This window comes from Aulostomus chinensis, chromosome 3 (assembly GCF_037954235.1).
Source record: "Aulostomus chinensis isolate RoL2024-O1b breed Wild chromosome 3, RoL_Achi_v1.0, whole genome shotgun sequence".
Lineage (NCBI taxonomy): Eukaryota > Metazoa > Chordata > Actinopteri > Syngnathiformes > Aulostomidae > Aulostomus > Aulostomus chinensis.
Window position 1 is genome coordinate 21,033,153 of NC_141322.1, and position 16,583 is coordinate 21,049,735.

The 16,583-nt window shown below is 42.0% G+C and overlaps 2 protein-coding genes across 3 annotated transcripts; both read right to left on the minus strand.

The window, feature by feature from the left end:
• Nucleotides 1-2,683: 2,683 nt before the first annotated feature.
• Nucleotides 2,684-6,184, minus strand: creld1a (CRELD disulfide isomerase 1a). Of its 2 annotated transcripts, none has more exons than XM_086199531.1 (6): nt 6,041-6,184; nt 4,684-4,852; nt 3,914-3,997; nt 3,707-3,802; nt 3,463-3,603; nt 2,684-3,376 (listed from the first exon to the last, which is right to left on the minus strand). In XM_086199531.1, exons 2-6 carry the CDS (start codon nt 4,850-4,852, stop codon nt 3,156-3,158), a joined length of 711 nt encoding a protein of 236 aa, XP_086055657.1. In that variant the 5' UTR covers nt 6,041-6,184; the 3' UTR covers nt 2,684-3,155. The 2 variants fall into 2 exon arrangements, with proteins under 2 accessions (XP_086055657.1, XP_086055656.1); XM_086199530.1 differs by having other exon boundaries at nt 4,684-4,855; nt 6,041-6,179.
• A 148-nt stretch (nt 6,185-6,332) lies between these two features.
• Nucleotides 6,333-15,321, minus strand: il17rc (interleukin 17 receptor C). Its single transcript, XM_086199529.1, has 15 exons — nt 15,213-15,321; nt 14,772-15,102; nt 12,213-12,435; nt 11,283-11,383; nt 11,082-11,196; nt 10,960-11,001; nt 10,756-10,874; nt 9,731-9,787; nt 9,580-9,637; nt 9,277-9,497; nt 9,062-9,115; nt 8,916-8,967; nt 8,727-8,822; nt 7,414-7,452; nt 6,333-7,309 (listed from the first exon to the last, which is right to left on the minus strand). The coding sequence occupies exons 2-15, from the start codon at nt 15,009-15,011 to the stop codon at nt 6,696-6,698; spliced, it is 2,031 nt and encodes a 676-aa protein (XP_086055655.1). The 5' UTR covers nt 15,012-15,102; nt 15,213-15,321; the 3' UTR covers nt 6,333-6,695.
• Between the last annotated feature and the right edge of the window lie 1,262 nt (nt 15,322-16,583).

The window sequence follows — 16,583 nt, forward strand, 5'->3', positions numbered from 1 at the left end:
AATTTAGAACAAACAAACAAAAAAAACAGAATTTTGCCGCTGACGTACAGTAAGTAGTAAAGGGATTATGTCTGCTGCGCCGTCAGAAACTTGCACTTGTGAGTGAGGACTATCACTATGAACATCCAAGTGGAGGTTTGAGTGACTCTGTGTGGATGCATTTCTTTCACGTGTTTGTCGTCGTTGTCTTGTAAACAAAATTGGTGACGTATGTGACCGTGACAGCTGGTTAAATAGGAAAAACCAACACGCATTGTTACAGTATAGTTGGAAATGAATTAGACTGTTACTAACCTTCCGTCCAGTCCCACCCACCTACAACTCCACCTCCACCTCCACCGCCACCACCACCACCCCTTCACTCACGATGCCCGTGTGTCTCCCTTACAAGTGTTGATCGTTGTATATAAATGTATTCCACATCTTCCCATTTTCCATGAACCAGGGTGCATCGATGCATCATCTTTGGTGTGTCTGAATCCTAAAGCTCCTGTCACTGACCAAGAATCGCCAGACTGTGTGAAATATTGGTGTTTGTGTTTACAAATTTCAAAAGACAGGTCCTGATTAGGATTTTTTTTTAAAGAGAGGAAGACAATGCAAACAGACAGAGGAGCAAAAATCTTTCACCATCAGGGGGGCGGAGTCCTCCATTTTCAGGTCCTTATCTACTGAATACTTGAAGTAGGGGGGTTCTCCTACCGTGAAATAGCATCTATGATTTACATGGCAGAAAACATGGAACATTTCAATTGTGCCCATGCATGCTGATTTTTATGTAATGTGCCAACTGAAAGTGAAGATATGAAGTCCTGTTGTCTATGCAGAGCGATTTGTGTCACACTGAGATGGGGGTAGGACTTAAAGTACTTAATAGTCCTGCTTGTGAATATCTGACATCCGACTCAGCGTGAGGTGGAGTCAAGTGCCGAGAAGAAGCCGTGATGTTGACGTGAAAGGCCTTTGGGGTTCACCAGTCATTTTAAAGGGCCCTTCCAGAAAGAAGCCTAATACACAAGTTCTTTTTCTTTTACTGTATGTTGCTGATAACTTACGAATCACTGTGACCGGTGCCAGAAACATTCTTGTTTTGACGGAACAAATATTGTGTTTACTTTTGTATTCATTTTTATATTTAAGTTTGCTTTATTTTTTCTATTCTGTCAGTTTATTGGAGATGCCAATTTGAGACTCTTTGTATAAGTAAACGTTTTGAGCTGTATAGTAAAGACCTAGGAACAAGTAAAATGTGAGTGTCCAGCATGCTGAATGACTACTTGTGTGAACGTGCGCTACTTTCCCATGAAGCATCATTCCTCATACATTAATTGCATCTGCATCGTGCATTGTGACGGTGTGATGTTGTGTTTGAGAGTGATGTGTGTGTCTCACTTACTGTGTCCCCTTAGTAGACGGCCTGTGCAGTTTTGTGAGAGTTCAGCATGTTTTGGGGGTTGTAAATGTTTTCAGAAAAGAGAGATGTGTGCGTGCGTGCGTGCGTGTGTGTGCGTGTGTGTGCGCGCGAGTCTGTGAGTATGTTCACAGTTGCATTTATTGTTTTATGGCTCTGTTTATGTCTGTATGAGTGTGTTTTGAATGCACAAGAGGAAAATCTATTTAAAAACAAACAAACAAACAAACAAACAAAAAAACACAGAGAAAGTCCCCAGAGGAAAAAAAGCGTGTCTGAGTCAAAGTTTTGAATGACGCATGGATACTCCGTGATGTTTCCTGTTTTTTAAACCTAGGAGGCTGTCCTCAGTGCCCCCGTTTGCTATTGTATGTGCTGTAACAGAATATTACTATTGAGTGTTGGCCAGCTTGTTTATATCCATCAAATAAAGGTGACTTTCTTTCTGTCAACAAACATGGTATATTTATTAAATGCATTGTATACTTTTGCAAGCATACACATTGGTAGTTCAAGTGCATGTTTAATATCACTTGCAATATCATATTCGTATCGGTCATTTTGGTCACATTCATTACAACAATCTCGTCTTATTCCTTGAGTGCCGTAAAAAATGCTCTATTTGGTTTTGATAGCAATTCAATCGCTAAATTATTCAAATATTTCTATCGCTGAGGTTCCACAGTTCCTAAATGCAAATCATTTAGATTGTCTAATATTTGCTTTCACGACTTTGTTATATTTTTGAGAGAATTAAGTTTTATAGTAACTTATTATGTTAGTCATCCATCCATTTTCTATACCGCTTATCCATTGAGGGTTGTGGGGGGCATTGACATCGGGTGAGAGGCGGGGTTCACCCTGGACGGGTGGCCAGTGCATCGCAGGGCCATCAGGAGCAATTATGGGTTCAGTATTTTGCTCAAGGATACTGGGACATGGTCACCGGAGGAAGTGAGGATCGAACCAGCGACCCTTTGGTTGCCAGACGGCCACTCTTCCACCAAGCCATGCCGCCCCTTATATTTTACTCACCATGTAAAGTAAACGGGGCTCTCAAACTTTCCATGTTAAGATTTAAAGTATTTCAATGACTGAATAACTGCTTCTGAACCATTTCTGAAAGATTGAATTGAATTGTGGCTATGTTGACCAGCCTGGAAGACCCCCAAGGGTCCCCTGCTGTGTCCCAGACCCATCTTTGAGAACCTCTGAAATGGAAGCAGCTTTTTCATCATAATGTCCTAAAACAAGGATCTTGAGTATGCGGTGTACTACAACGGGGTTTCAGAGTTTATTTTTCAAACAAAAATATTAACACAAATGTGGATTTTGATGTAACTAAACTAAGAAACTTTATTTTTAAAGTTAATATTTTAGAAAAATGTATACAAATACAGTGTGATTGAAACAGCAAATGTATTACAGGTTTCATGCAGATGAAATATGTAAATTTTCATTAAACAGAGTTACTTCTGGCAACATTGTTAGTTGGTCCCAGCCAAAAGGAGCTGCTTTAAAAACAGATCAATCAGTGCTACGCTTTCATGGCTGATTTCCAGCTCAGTGCACCTGCAGTATGTTTGGCATCTTCTTCTTACAAAACACTTCCTGGATACTGCTGTTTGTCTCCCATGAAAGAATTTTATTCTCAGTGTTTATTTGTCTCAGCAGAAAAATGCAGTCCTGCATTCCTCTTAGTTGAGCCAGTTCTAAGGCTCCTTCACATTTCATAAAGTGAGCTTCAGCGTCCCTTCAGGAAGTTGTCTAACAAGCGGTTTCCCCTGTCAGAGAGCCAGTAGCCTGCCATAGCCGCCACTGCCCCCATGAACACAGATGTGTAGACCAAATCTCCCTTTGCTGCCAGAGTTGCCAGAGCACAAAGCACCACCCCGAAGAACATCTGCTGCAGCACCTCGATCTCCTCATCCTGCACATCCTCAAACAGTCCTTTCTCCTGAACGCCTGCAGGGGGCGAAGACATGCTGTGTGAGTTGATGTTGACATGTTTGAGAGGGCAAACATCTTTGTGTATTTACGCCATGACTCACTTGGCAGCTGCTTCTTTACACAGATGCCGTCCTTGACGATGAACCCATCTGCACAGGTACAGCGGAAAGAACCCATGGTGTTGAAACAGATCTCATCCAGGCCATGACAGGCCAGTACCCTGTCGCTACATTCATCGATATCTGAGAGCAGACAAAGACACACCATGAGACGGCTGCACCTACGCAGCAGCGACAGTGAACTTCTGCTGATTACATAATGATGAATCCTCTAATAGGAAATTACCCAAACACTTGGCCCCTGTCAGTCGGTACCCAGAAGCACATTTCCTGCAACGAGCTGGTCCGCTGCCCATACAACCCACACAGGCCTGATCGCAGTCTGAGGAAAGAATTGACATAATGTTCATCAACACGCTGCATCCTCAACAACTGCTCAAGATTTCTCTGAAATCTCTTTTTTGGATCTTTTTACCAACTCCTAACCACTGACCTCTGCACTTGAAGGAACCCTCTGTATTCAAGCAGTAGCTGCTGGGGGGGCAGTGGCCAAGCTCAGTGCCGCACTCGTCGATGTCTGAAATACATCACAATGTACTGTACCTCAATCAGATGTGTATAAAAGAAAAAAATGCCATGACAGCTCACCCACCAAGAGTAAAGCCAAACAGTGTGGATCGGTCTGTGGCGGCTAAACAAAAGAGTAATGTTCCACTAATTTTTAGGCCTTTTCATACTTGTGTGTTGGATCTTACCCCATGGCCGGAGCACTACTTGGCTGCTGAGCTTCTATGCTATTGTTTCGATTTTTTTTTTTTCCTGTATGATAAAGGCAGCTGAAAAGAAGCAGGTTATATTGACTGAAACAAATATAACGTGGTGTTGAACAGTGGCAATGAGCAGGAGGAAATAAGATTTTATGAAGTGGAACAGCTGTTGCAGTCTGTGTCAGTGTGCAGTTACATTTCTGTTGTTGTGCACTTCAGGTTCCATTGCGAGTTATACAACTCCACATACCTGCGCCGTCACATAATGACTGATCGCTGAAGTGTAGATCAAACTTAAGCAGGTCAGAGGGTGAACAACTGAGTGACAGGCCATACCACCAGAGCTCTTATCGGTTATTTAGAGTAAATAGAATTCAGTTTATCCCTCTTTTGGGGTGAATTCAGCTGAGGTTATAGAAACTCAGTATGAGGAGACATGTCCTCTATCTTTATACACAGGCATACATACGCTCAGTGAGTGAACTCTATACAGTACCTACACAGCTGTTTTGATGCAGTTCCCATCCTTCTCTACATTCCTCACACTGGTCATTTTTGGGACCTGAACATTTGCTGCAGGCATCTGGACAGCTGTGCACAGGAACGACCAACAGACAACACAGCCAGGCTGCCTGCAGCAGGTGCCTGGGAATCCTCGCCTCCATCTGCTTCAAAAAATCAAGGTTGGTTTATAAAAAAACAGAAAGATTACGCAACTCGTTTAACTGCTTCAATAATCCGGTTTAGTGACTTGTGATAAGGTCATCGAACCAACGCGTTGACTCATGACATCCAACGTTAGCCAGTTTTGAAGGCATCTTAACTGCCTGATATGTTACAGCTGAGGAGGCTTAGATTGGTGCAAAATGTAATAATACTTTCTAACTAGTCAAATACAACAACATTTATATCATTAATTACTTGTGGATTTATAAGTGGACATCTAGGTGAATTAAATTATTACAATGTGTTGAGAATGCCCACAAAGTAGAAATGAATAATATCTATTGATATATTTATTGGTGAGGGATTTGACTATGTAACAGATACTGAAAATGGAAGGAGACATTGCTTAATTGTGCTGTTTTGCCCTCTAGAATAAAATTCTAAAATATGCCGTGAGGTTTGTTGAAATATTACCATGATTAAAAGGGTTAAAATACATATCAAGCTTCCTACAAAGCCTCTTAAAGCAAAATGTTCCAAAAAATGGAAGGAGGGTTCATCTGGTCTCGGACATGAGACATACGACATTTTATCTGATCATAATCCAGACAACAAACAAGCAAACAAAAAAAATGGAAACAGATGACTTGAATTGTTTTGGCATTTGTGGCAGCAGAAGCCGCAGTTGCTGCGAAAGCAAACATTTTACTTATTTGCTTTAAATCCTCCTTACAAGTTGGGACTAATAGGAAAAGGAAAGGGCAGCACTCAAAGTACAGTAAATAAGGAAGCTTTAGGGTACGAGCAGCTAACCTTTGACCCATAACATAGGAAATAAGTCATTTTTGCTTTGATAATCGAGCCTGGAGGAGGAGATCTGCGGTCTGTTTGGGGCAAATTTCATGGGAATAACGATGATAAATTGAAACTACATCGATAAAACCATTGTATTGCTTTCGCCTTTCCTGCGTGATTTGCATAGGTTGTGCTTAACTCGTAAAAAAAAAAAAAGTTTTAAAAAAATGTAACGATCCATTTCGATCAGCCTGATTAAAAGAATTGCCGTATTTTTTACTAGATTTGACGTCACGAAAAGTTCAGTTCAGTTCAGTTCACGGTTAAAACTGACGCCTGACACCAGAGCGCTGACAGAGAACTTTTGCAGGGAATATAAACGATTTCCTCACCTTCTCTGTGCCCGCCAACGAGGACAGATGAACTTTACTAAAGAGTTTGTAAAAATTCTGAGCTTTAGTAAAGTTTAAAAAGCGTGAGCACGTTCGACCCTTCAAGATTCAAAAGTATGATTATTAAGTTTACCCAAACACCCCGAGTGGGCGGAGCAGCCTCAGATTTAATTCACCGCCCGTCCGGCATGCTGCAACACCATTTTACAAACCAACACTTCAATTGACACTGGTTCAGAGTCAAAGCCCCGCCCCGCTTCGAGAGTCATCCAATCACAATCTGAGATTACAGGCATAAAAATAAATACATTTATTTATAGAGAAGCGTTGACAGACTTACAGCACATAGACGCTACCCATCACTTGGTTCAATAATTTGCATTTAAAATATGAAAAGTCCAGAGCCAGACCTGCCAACAAGCTCCTTCCTCTGGGACTCATTTTGATATCCACAAACATTTTACAAGACGTCCACACTGCTGTGGTGTCAAACTCGTGCAAGTGATGTTTCATGCATGTTTTATGAAGTTAGTTGGATTTGGGGCTGATGTGGTCTCACAGGTAAGGGGGGGGGGGGTGGTCAGAGGGCATCAACAGCAGTCCTTCACAGATGAATTTGTCCTTCATATGCACTTAAAAAAATCTCCTCCATGTTTTATGAAACTCCAAAATGCACTCTCTTTTCAGTTTTTGCTGTCCATCGATCTGAGGCACTCCATTTCCACATTGTCCATGTTCTTCCACCTGATCCCTTACTTTTTCCACCCACTGTGAGTTCAGATATGAGATCCTCCATCTGGGAGGGAAGGTGGAACAAAGGAAGCCCCTGTAGAAGCTCTGGTAGTCTCTGCACAGCTGAGGAGTCCAATTTAACCAGGAGAAAACGTTCTCCTGTCCTGCCCATCTGCTTGTCTGCTTGAATGCACCACAGTGAGGCCATGAACACATCAGAGTAAGGCGACCATATTTGAGCGTCCTCCCCTGTTGCCTGGGGAAGCTCTTTGTGCCAATGGCTCCACTCCTCTGTTTTCTCCAAAGCCTTGCGGGTTAAGATGAGCACAACTTTACCACCCACACTGTTCAGCTTCAGCAATTGGGAGTGCAGCCACGGCAGAGGCCCCAGTCTGCTCTGTTCCTTCCTGCTCCACTGGTCCACAGACACGCTGAAGCCTTGGCTACAGAGCCCAGAGCCAAGTCTACACACGGACTCAGAAACACCGTCATCCACATCTGGCGGGCTCAGCAACACCACATGACCCTTCCGAACAACTATAGAGAGAGAAAAGGAGAAGAATCAAAGGAGATTCATGTCGACTTTGATGTTTTCCACCATGAGTTTATAGAATGAGTTTAAAGTATTCAAGAAAACGCACTCTTTACAAATCCTCCATGATGACAGCTCCTCACCCATCCTGCAAAAGGCAAAGAAGTCATCATAAACATAAATGCAGACATATACTGTATCAGGGGCACAAACAACTGACTAGGAATGTGGACAAATGGATGAAGCAGCTCATAAGGGTGCATATTTTCTTGTATGATGTAGTAAAAAAAGAAAAAGCATTTGGTCTTTCAGGCAAAAGAAAGGAGCCTTTGTGGGACATGCTTAAGGGGATTCCAGGAAGAGGACAACGTAGCGTTTATCACAGAGAGGCTCAGAATTCCAGATAATAGTTCACTTCATCCTGAGATGTATGAATCAGGTTTGACGAAATATCTGAACGTGAGTTCACAATTGATACACACGCATTTGTAAAACCGTCATTCATTTGTATGTGTGTTATGTACAAAGAATAAAATGTACAATGAAATATACATCCATGCATTTTCTACTACTTATCATGTTAAGGGTCATGTTAAGCCTTTGGGTGAGAGGTGGGGTTCACCCTGGACAGGTCGCCAGTCCATCACAGGACCAACACATAGAGACAGACAACCATTCACACTCACAGTCACACCTACAGTCAATTTAGAGTATCAATCAGCCTCGTCCCCTCTTGATGTCTTTGGACTGTGGGAGGAAGCTGGAGTACCAGAGAGAACCCACACAGGAACAGGGAGAACATGGAGACTCCACACAGAAAGATCCCGTGCTGGAGCCAGGGCTCGAACCGAGAACCTTCTTGCTGTGAGGCGACAGTGCTGACCACTGCACCACCACAATGAAATGTACTTAGATCAAAATAATATTAATTTTGATTGATTAATTAACATGTTTAATAAAATACAATCTATAACATGCTTGCCCTTCGACCCATGTGAGGATTTATTTTTAAATGGAGTACTATGAGTAACCAGCGGAGGGCAGCAGCCTGGGCAGCATCTGGTCTGACCCCATGTATCATGACAGACAAGAACAGTGACTGAGCCCTGGCAGACAGACTGTTTAATTGAAGCCTGAGATTGTCTTTGGTTCCTAATTTTCATTTTTCTGGATTTCAATGTCTTTGTGTACAGTGAAAAGTGTTCTGACTACCAGAGAAGATTAAAAAATAATATTGCCTTCTAAAGTTTGTCTGTTATTTTAAATAGATATTTAGCAAAATCCATTTGAAATGAAGTATTCTAAACGTATGTCACAGCCAAAACTGATAGAAGCAATTGGTTTGAATCAATCAATTACCAACACATAATTAATGTAATTTTTTTTAAATGGATTGACAGCAAAAAAATAAATACAACTCACTTTTGACAAAGCTGTGAAGGAGACAGTAAAAAATCACCACCGTCCAAACCAGCAGCATCACCGCAACAACCAGGAGACTCAAGCGCCACCTGTCAGCTGCAACAAGTGCAAAACGACAAACAGATGGTGACAATGAGCTGAATACATTCTATCCTGAATCAGGTCAGGTATAAGCAACATCAGACTTACTGTTTTTATAGCAAAATGGACCCAGCAGAGGTCCACCTCCATCTACCTTCACCTGCACAAGTACAGAAACAAAGATGAGCTCTCAACTGCAGGGAGCACGAGCAGTATCAGCTGCATGACTGACTGATGAGTGCACGTATTTATACCATCACACATGGAGCGAGCTGAAGGTTGATGTTTTCGAAGGCCCTCATTTCCTCCTAAAGAGGACACAATTGAAAAGACTTTAAAAGATGATTTGGAGGCAAACAACCTCAAAATTCTAGCAAACAATAGATATGTCCGTGTAAATTTGGGGGAAGTGTGACTGCTAAGGGGTTAAAACAAATCAGCTAAAGGTACAAAGCTGACTATTTCTTACCCAGAGCCCATTCGCATTTTGCCTCCATTCACTATTATCCAGGCGCTGTCTGAAGCCCTCCATCTCCCTGCAGCTGCTTGCTGTCATTTGACAGGGCCACACTTCACCCTCCAACCTGCAGGGGGCAGATATATTCCACAACAGCATTTGGCCTTTGATGCTCATTTGACGCTGGCCCACCAACACTGACACGTTCTGCCAGATGTTCCCCTGGAGGAAATCTTTCAAGACACAAATTAAATATCAGTAAATATTAGTCAACCAGCCTGCTGACTGAGATGAGACAGAAGCGGGGAGACTCACCTGTTTCTCTGAAGGGGCAGCTTTGAGATCTCAAAAAAATGCCATCCTTTTCCCAAACCTGGAAACACAGAATCATATCAATCATATGATCTCTCGATGCAGAATGGAGCAGTATTCACATGTAAACCTGTGGAAATCAGTCGGGGTCTACCTGGAGACACGTGCAGGGGGTCACGGCGTACAGAGGGATGGTCATCTTTTGCCATTCCTAAAGTGACAAAAAGCATCAAGGTTTTGATGAGAGACACAAACCAGAGTTTGAAAGTGACTACGCTGCCAGTATTGACTAATCAAATATCCGAGGGACTTGAACTGGAGCATCTCCATTTTACGCCACTTTTACAAGGAGACCGGATTGGACACAGTGGAGGAAAAAAAAATTTCATGCTTAAAAATAATGGTGTACTATCACAAAAAAGGGTTTACATTGCAGTTGCTGATTCGCTAAAATCTGAAATTGGTACAACAGAGAAATAGGCAGTGCAAGCTCGTGAAAAAAGGTTAAAATGAAATACAACGGTGCGTATGATTGACCTGTGAGAGTCATGCTCACGTTGAAGACATCTGTAGCAGGCAAGTCAACTGAAGTGATAAGAAGTGACTCAAAAAAAGAAAACTTGCCTCCTTCATGACTCTTTCGGGGAGCACACCTCAACTGGCTGCCAAACAGAAGTACTCCATCTCTTTTTTTCAAACACTGATTTCATTCCTCTCCAGCGTTCCATATTTTTAAATTTTTAATTGTGCCGTTCTCACAACGCTAACTTTCATAAACTTCCTTTATACAGCATTTGTCAATAACATTACTTGGTGCTTGTCAAAATAAAATCATACAAAAAAACAGAAATGTAACAGAACAAATTTAGATGTTATAGAGAATAAAAGAAGCAGAAGGAGTTAAATATGAAATATTTTAGAAAAATAAATCAGGTCAAAATTAAATACAGTACTATTGTGTACAGTAAGTAGGAAAACACCTTTGAATAAAATGAATTAAGAAGTAACATAAAATACATCAATGGCCAGTATTTTTTACTGATAGTAAGATTTTAAATGCATGGCTTTAACTTGGAACAGTGTTTTTTATTTCCTTTGAAATGTTGCTACTTCAGATTGAATGAGGGTTGATCAGTCTTGTAAACACAGACCTGTACAACTAGTAGATTAAACACAAACCTGACACCTTCCGTTCTGCTCATACTGGATGCACATGGACGGGAATTTCATATTCCTTCCAGCAAAATGCAGCTCGACTTGTTTCAGAGTCTGATTGATTACACTATTGATTGCGGGCACTGAAAGGAAGGTAAGAAATATTTTATTTTGCAGCACAGATGCAAAGGGACACATGTAGAAGCAATGGAAGAGTTCTTCAATTACCGCAACACTGCTTGGTATGTTTCATCCTGTTCTGGGAGCACACTGAGGACCGAGAAGAAACCAATTTTTGTCAAGATCATTACCAGCTCAAAAGGTGTTTAAATATAAGCCATGAACCTTACCTTCATCGGAGGAGGGCACAAAAATCTTTTGAGTAAGACTTAGTGATTGCAAAGGATAAACAAACACTTCACTGCTGGGGGGAAATACTGCTGGCTCGGCGATCACCATGGATATCTGGAGAAGTTAAACACTCTTATTTCTAAAAGTTAAATGGCAGTATGACCTCAGTAACTGAATTCTGGTCAATGGAGCACACGTACCTTTGCCTGGTTTTGTATAAGATCTGCATGACTAATCCTGCACTCCACCTTCTTACATGTAGGCATGGCTGGTGCAGTTTTGAAACACACCGTCACAGACGCTGTTGCAACAGAGAAAAGTACATTAGAGGTGTGGCTCAGCATTTATTGGAGGAGTAATGGGAAGTTTAACTTTGACGGCAACTTTTAAAAGTGATCTCACACCATTAAAAGACCTTACCAGGTTCTTTTTGCGTGTTCTAACCCATAAAATATGAAAGGGGGCACTTGACTTGTCTGTATTGACATTTTTTTCGGCGCATACAAATTTTTCTGTGTCTGATGTTGCATCTGCCAGGAAGCCACTGGATTTCATTCATGCCTCTACATGTAACACCATTTCCTCATTCACTGCCTTCCAGAACGGCTTCCCACAAAAGGCTTCTCAGCAGCTGAGCGTTGTACCTTCATTCATAATGGTTTCACTTTCCATCACATGGCAATGCAGTTTTTTTCACACACATTCCAACATGACTGATAAGTTCAGTGTGGTGGCTGTTTCTAGCAACTGAACTGAAATGAAGTCAAAATCTTCATGGTTGATGGAAAGCTCCTTGAGAACTTGTGCATAAAATTTGGAAGGCATCGGGGAAATATTAGTAGTTAGTGCAGGGATTTCACAAACATTTCACTTCAGATCCTGAAAATTAAGGTCCCAGAGACTCAGACCCCCTTTTTTCCCCTGAGGTGGTTGAATTATAGAAATGTTGCACACACACACGCGCACACACACACACACACACACACACACACACACACACACACACACACACACACACGCACGCACACACACACACACACACAAACAAAAGACACACATACTTCAGGGACCCTTTAGTTGCATAACTTTCAGCATCAATCAAACATGACATGCAGACTTTGTTAACATACCCATGGAATTCCTCATCTCCTCATCATCAGTGACGTGGAGCTCCCCCTCCATGCCTTGAGCAGGATGGATGTAGAGCTCTGTGTTGATCACGAGACATAACACGCATGGGGCTTTGTCACTGCAGCAGAGCTTGAACTTTGGAATCAAGTTGTTGACGTCAACGCCGTCATTCTCAGGGAGCACAAGAGGCAGCTCGTTCATCATCATGCATTCAGAGAGACCCTAGTGGGAAGCAGGAATTAGAAATGGAAACAGGAAATTATCATTTCTAGAGGTGGACGGTAAATATTTGTTGTTCTGATACCTCTTGTGATAAATGTGCATAGCAACCTTACTCCTGTTCGATGATATGATTGTGTTTGCTTTTAATAAAGAAGTTCAGCGGGCAGAACTAAAGCTGTAGGATACAGTTCCTCTCTCTAACTGTTCTTCCAACAGTTTCTCTCTTTGAGTCATTCTCAATCCGGACATCTCTCTCCTATCCACGATCTTCAGCGAAGGGCCCATAATCACACTTCGTCATCATGAGGAAGTCTGGCAGAGTCACCACTCAAGTGGCTGAGATTCATCAGCTGCGTGGTCGGTAGCTCTAAACTTCCAGACGTTTTTACAGTGTTCAAGTCAGCGAATATCAGTTTTAACTTGGAGCTGCAGGTTTGACAGATCAAGTAGCAGCAAGAGACAGGTTGCTGGCAAAATATGACAAAGAGGCACTGAACAGAAACTGGAAAAGTTGGTGTTCCTAAATGTTGACTCGTAAAATACATCACAGATGCGCACAAGTATTTTACTGTAAGTCCCAGTCAAGCCTCAAGTCACATGTGTATGCCTTCAGCCCAAGTCTAAGACTCAGAATCAAGCCCATATCTCTGGTGAACGTGCATAACATCGTCCTTTTCTGTGATTTTGAACAAGTGACGTTTTCAACTTTCCCGTGAGACAGGGGTGACCCAAACCTGTGAATGGGATTATAATTTGCCTTATATTTTAGTACAATCTCAGTATCGTTGACCAACATGAATTGTTTGTTGATGGTGGAGCCGATGGAGGAAGGAATGCGTTACACACTGTGTCCATGTGTTCTTTAATGCACTCTAATTGAAGTCAAAAACGAACACAATACAACCCCTCCCATACTGTGCTACTGCCAAGGAATGTGAGTGAATTGGTGCTACTGAATGTGACAAAGACCTACTCCCTCCCTCCTCTCTGTCTAATTCTTGTCAGGGTATCCAGTGCAGTCCCTGTGGCAGCCAGCCAGTATCAGAGCAGTCAGATGACCCCTGCTGCAGGTACTGTATATAGTATAAAGTATGTATGCTATGTTATAGTTTGTAAAAAATAATAATATAGTCCACAAAAGCAGAGCCAAGCAGCTAAGTTACAGGAAAAAAAACCTACATAAAATTAAAGCTGCAAGCAGCGTTGAACGGGCCTTCGCACCCGCGCAGTCGATGGGCTTCTGTCACTATGCTTTCAGACCTGGGCTCACAGCTCTGACTTTAACCAACCCCACCCTCCCTTCCATCCTGATCCCTGTCAGTTTGATGAGGATTGTAGGGTACTCTTCTTGTTATACAGTATAACCTCATAAATCCCATGACTTTAGCCCAATCTTACTGTACATTAGAATTCACATTTTAATTTTTTTCCCGAATCCAGTGATACAGGTTGGAAAGTGGTCAGACTCACAGTTTAGATGCCCGAAGCCTCAGTTTGACACAAAGTATACGTCCAGAGATTGCCTCCCAATTGGTTTACATTGTAAGGTGCATATTTCAGGGAGCACATTTTGGCACTTAAGGAGTTAATATTTTCATTTTATCATATTTTTCACCAGACCTGATGCGCGTGCCAAATTTGGTGAGTTTTTGACTATGTTTAGGGAGTCAAATTGAGATCTAAAGTGGTGGAATAAGAAAGAAAGACAGAAAGAAAGAAAGGGTTCAGGCCCTAATTACGTTCGAGCAAGTTGGACTAACCTAAAGGCAGAAATATTGCCAGCAGTGCTTAAAATGCAAAAAAAAAAAAAAAAAAAAGGTCTGTTCTGGACGGATGATTCACAACGCAACTGCTAAATATGAACTACTTCCAATAAATGGATTCAATTTTATATAGCACTTTTCTACCTTAGCGGCACTCAAAGCGCTTTACAGTGTCATCTCATTCCCCCATTCACACACACACACACACACACACACACACACACACACACACACACACTGACGGTGGAGGCTGCCATACAAGGCACCAACCTACTCGTCAGGAGCAATCATGGGTCCAGTATCTTGCTCAAGGACACTTCGACATGGTCACCGGGGTCAAGGATCAAAGCAGCGACCCTTCAGTAGCTGGACGGCCACTCTACCCCTGAGCCATGCCGCCTAAGTACAGAATGAGTCATGCATATCATAATCCCTATGGATCAATAATCAACCCTATTCTACACACTGGACTCTTGATAAAAACTAGATCATTGAAAAAAATGAATGTTTTTTCATTTGTCAATTAAAAAATGCATGCATTGTGTTTGAGCGTATCAAACCAGTGTACCCTACCTGTGAGAAAGTCACTTCATGGTTGTCATGCTCATATATCTCCAAGCCACGGGCTGATGTGCAAAAAGCCAGTAAAATCCACCACATGTTCCATCGTGGAAGAAGCATTTTGCCAAAGAACCCTCCAGAAGATCTCTGTCCTACAGCATTTTCTTCAAATGTATTTTTCCAGGATTGACATGACAACCCTGTTGAACAGGTCAAGCATTTTCGTCCCCTGAGTAACTTTAGGGCGGACATTAACTTTGTGTTTCCCTGATGTGGCCCGACAGTGAGTCAGAACAGCTTGTTAAAGCCGTGGCTGTTGCCTGGGTTTCAGCTCTTTCATGGCCTGAAGAAGAAGACAAATACATTGATTTCACAAAATGAATAAAGTAACACAAGGAATTACTTGGAAATTATGACTAGTAATCTCACAAATGTGCCATCTGGGTCACCCACCTTGTTTAATATTCCATTAAAAGTAAGTCCGTGTAAGATGTGCACATCCACTCAGCTCTATGATTTTGCCAAAGTGCCAAGAGGTGTTTTCGTCTTGTTAAAATTACGCAATACAACATGTCACTACCCTGACGCAGGTGGTGGCCCTCCCTCTCCTCCGCCCTCCCTGAGGCAATCTGATTTAATCTCAATGCCTCACAGTCCTCATCATGCCAATATACTCCTAATCTTGAAACTTCCTGAAATGGACCCCTCATTACAGTGTAACCAGCCTCACCCACAGAGGTCAAAGTCCATGTTCACTGAATGAAAACAAGACTCTCCCTCCATGAGGAAGTAAAGGCTGAAAGTAGGACTAGAAAAATTGCATGATCAGTACTTTTCAGCTGGTTCATTCAATGTGGTGGAAACAATTTGTACAGGTTCTTTTTGTTTATTTTGTCCGTGTTCTCAGTAAGCTGAGCCTGACAAACAAGTTAGGGACCTCTGCCAGGTGGAATCAGAAACCCTTTAACCACAAACTAATAAAGCAACCTGGTAAACAATACACCGCTCGCCCTGCGGTCAAACAAGTTAAACCACATAATGATGAACTGAGTACATAACTCATTTTGTCAAAACCGAGTAAGAAAAAACCTGTTGTACTTTCTTTTCAATACATTACCTTTATAGTTTTGGGACTGGATTTTTTTTACCGTTCATGAAGCTCCCTGTTATTGATTTGCATTTACACGTATAGAACATGTCACTCTGATCCAGCTTGTGGCCACAGATACACATGAGAAAGCACTCGGTAAGAAGCTTTTGTTGACCTTAGAATCACACAACAAGCAGAGTCCAACCTTGATAATGATTCACTGTTACTGTAGAATCAAGCCCAGGCTACATCTCTTTGGTTTCTGTCCCAACAAGTCTGATTATGGACTTTTTAGTTTATATTCCTGATGTTTGGTTTGGCAGCTCTTGTTTTCTCTGGGTTCCCACAGGTGTGTTTCTAGCTACCACTTTTCTGTCAACTTCCTGCTTTATTTTGTCAGCTCCTCCCTCCTGTGTCTTTGTGAGATTGTCACTTCCTGTCTTTGCCTGTTTCCAGCTTACATGGAGTGCCTTGTAACCTGAGTATCGTTTGCTGTTCAGTCCTTGTCAGTCAATCTAGTCTTTGTTTCCCTATCAGCTCCTTTCCTGCTCTTGTGGTCTTCCTCCTGTTTCTTCTTGCATCATGAGTTGAGAGTGTATTTAGTTGGCAGTTCCTTGTGTCACCTTGCCAGTTTTCTAGCCGGTGTTTTCCCCCGTGTTTTTATTTTTTTGAGTTTCTTGTATTCCCCATGACCTTTTTTTTTTAGCTTGTTTTGTAGCAACCTGCGTTTCAGC

Coding starts and splice junctions, on each gene's coding strand:
- creld1a (XM_086199531.1), bottom strand. CDS start 4,852: ATGGAGGCGAGGATTCCCAGGCACCTGCTGCAGGCAGCCTGGCTGTGT. Junction 3,998..4,683: donor GCATCAAAACAGCTGTGTAG/GTACTGTATAGA, acceptor GATGTATTTCAG/ACATCGACGAGTGCGGCACT. Junction 3,604..3,706: donor GACAGGGGCCAAGTGTTTGG/GTAATTTCCTAT, acceptor GTCTGCTCTCAG/ATATCGATGAATGTAGCGAC.
- il17rc (XM_086199529.1), bottom strand. CDS start 15,011: ATGTCCGCCCTAAAGTTACTCAGGGGACGAAAATGCTTGACCTGTTCA. Junction 11,002..11,081: donor TGTGCCCTCCTCCGATGAAG/GTAAGGTTCATG, acceptor CTCGGTCCTCAG/TGTGCTCCCAGAACAGGATG. Junction 7,453..8,726: donor CCTTCACAGCTTTGTCAAAA/GTGAGTTGTATT, acceptor TGCCTTTTGCAG/GATGGGTGAGGAGCTGTCAT.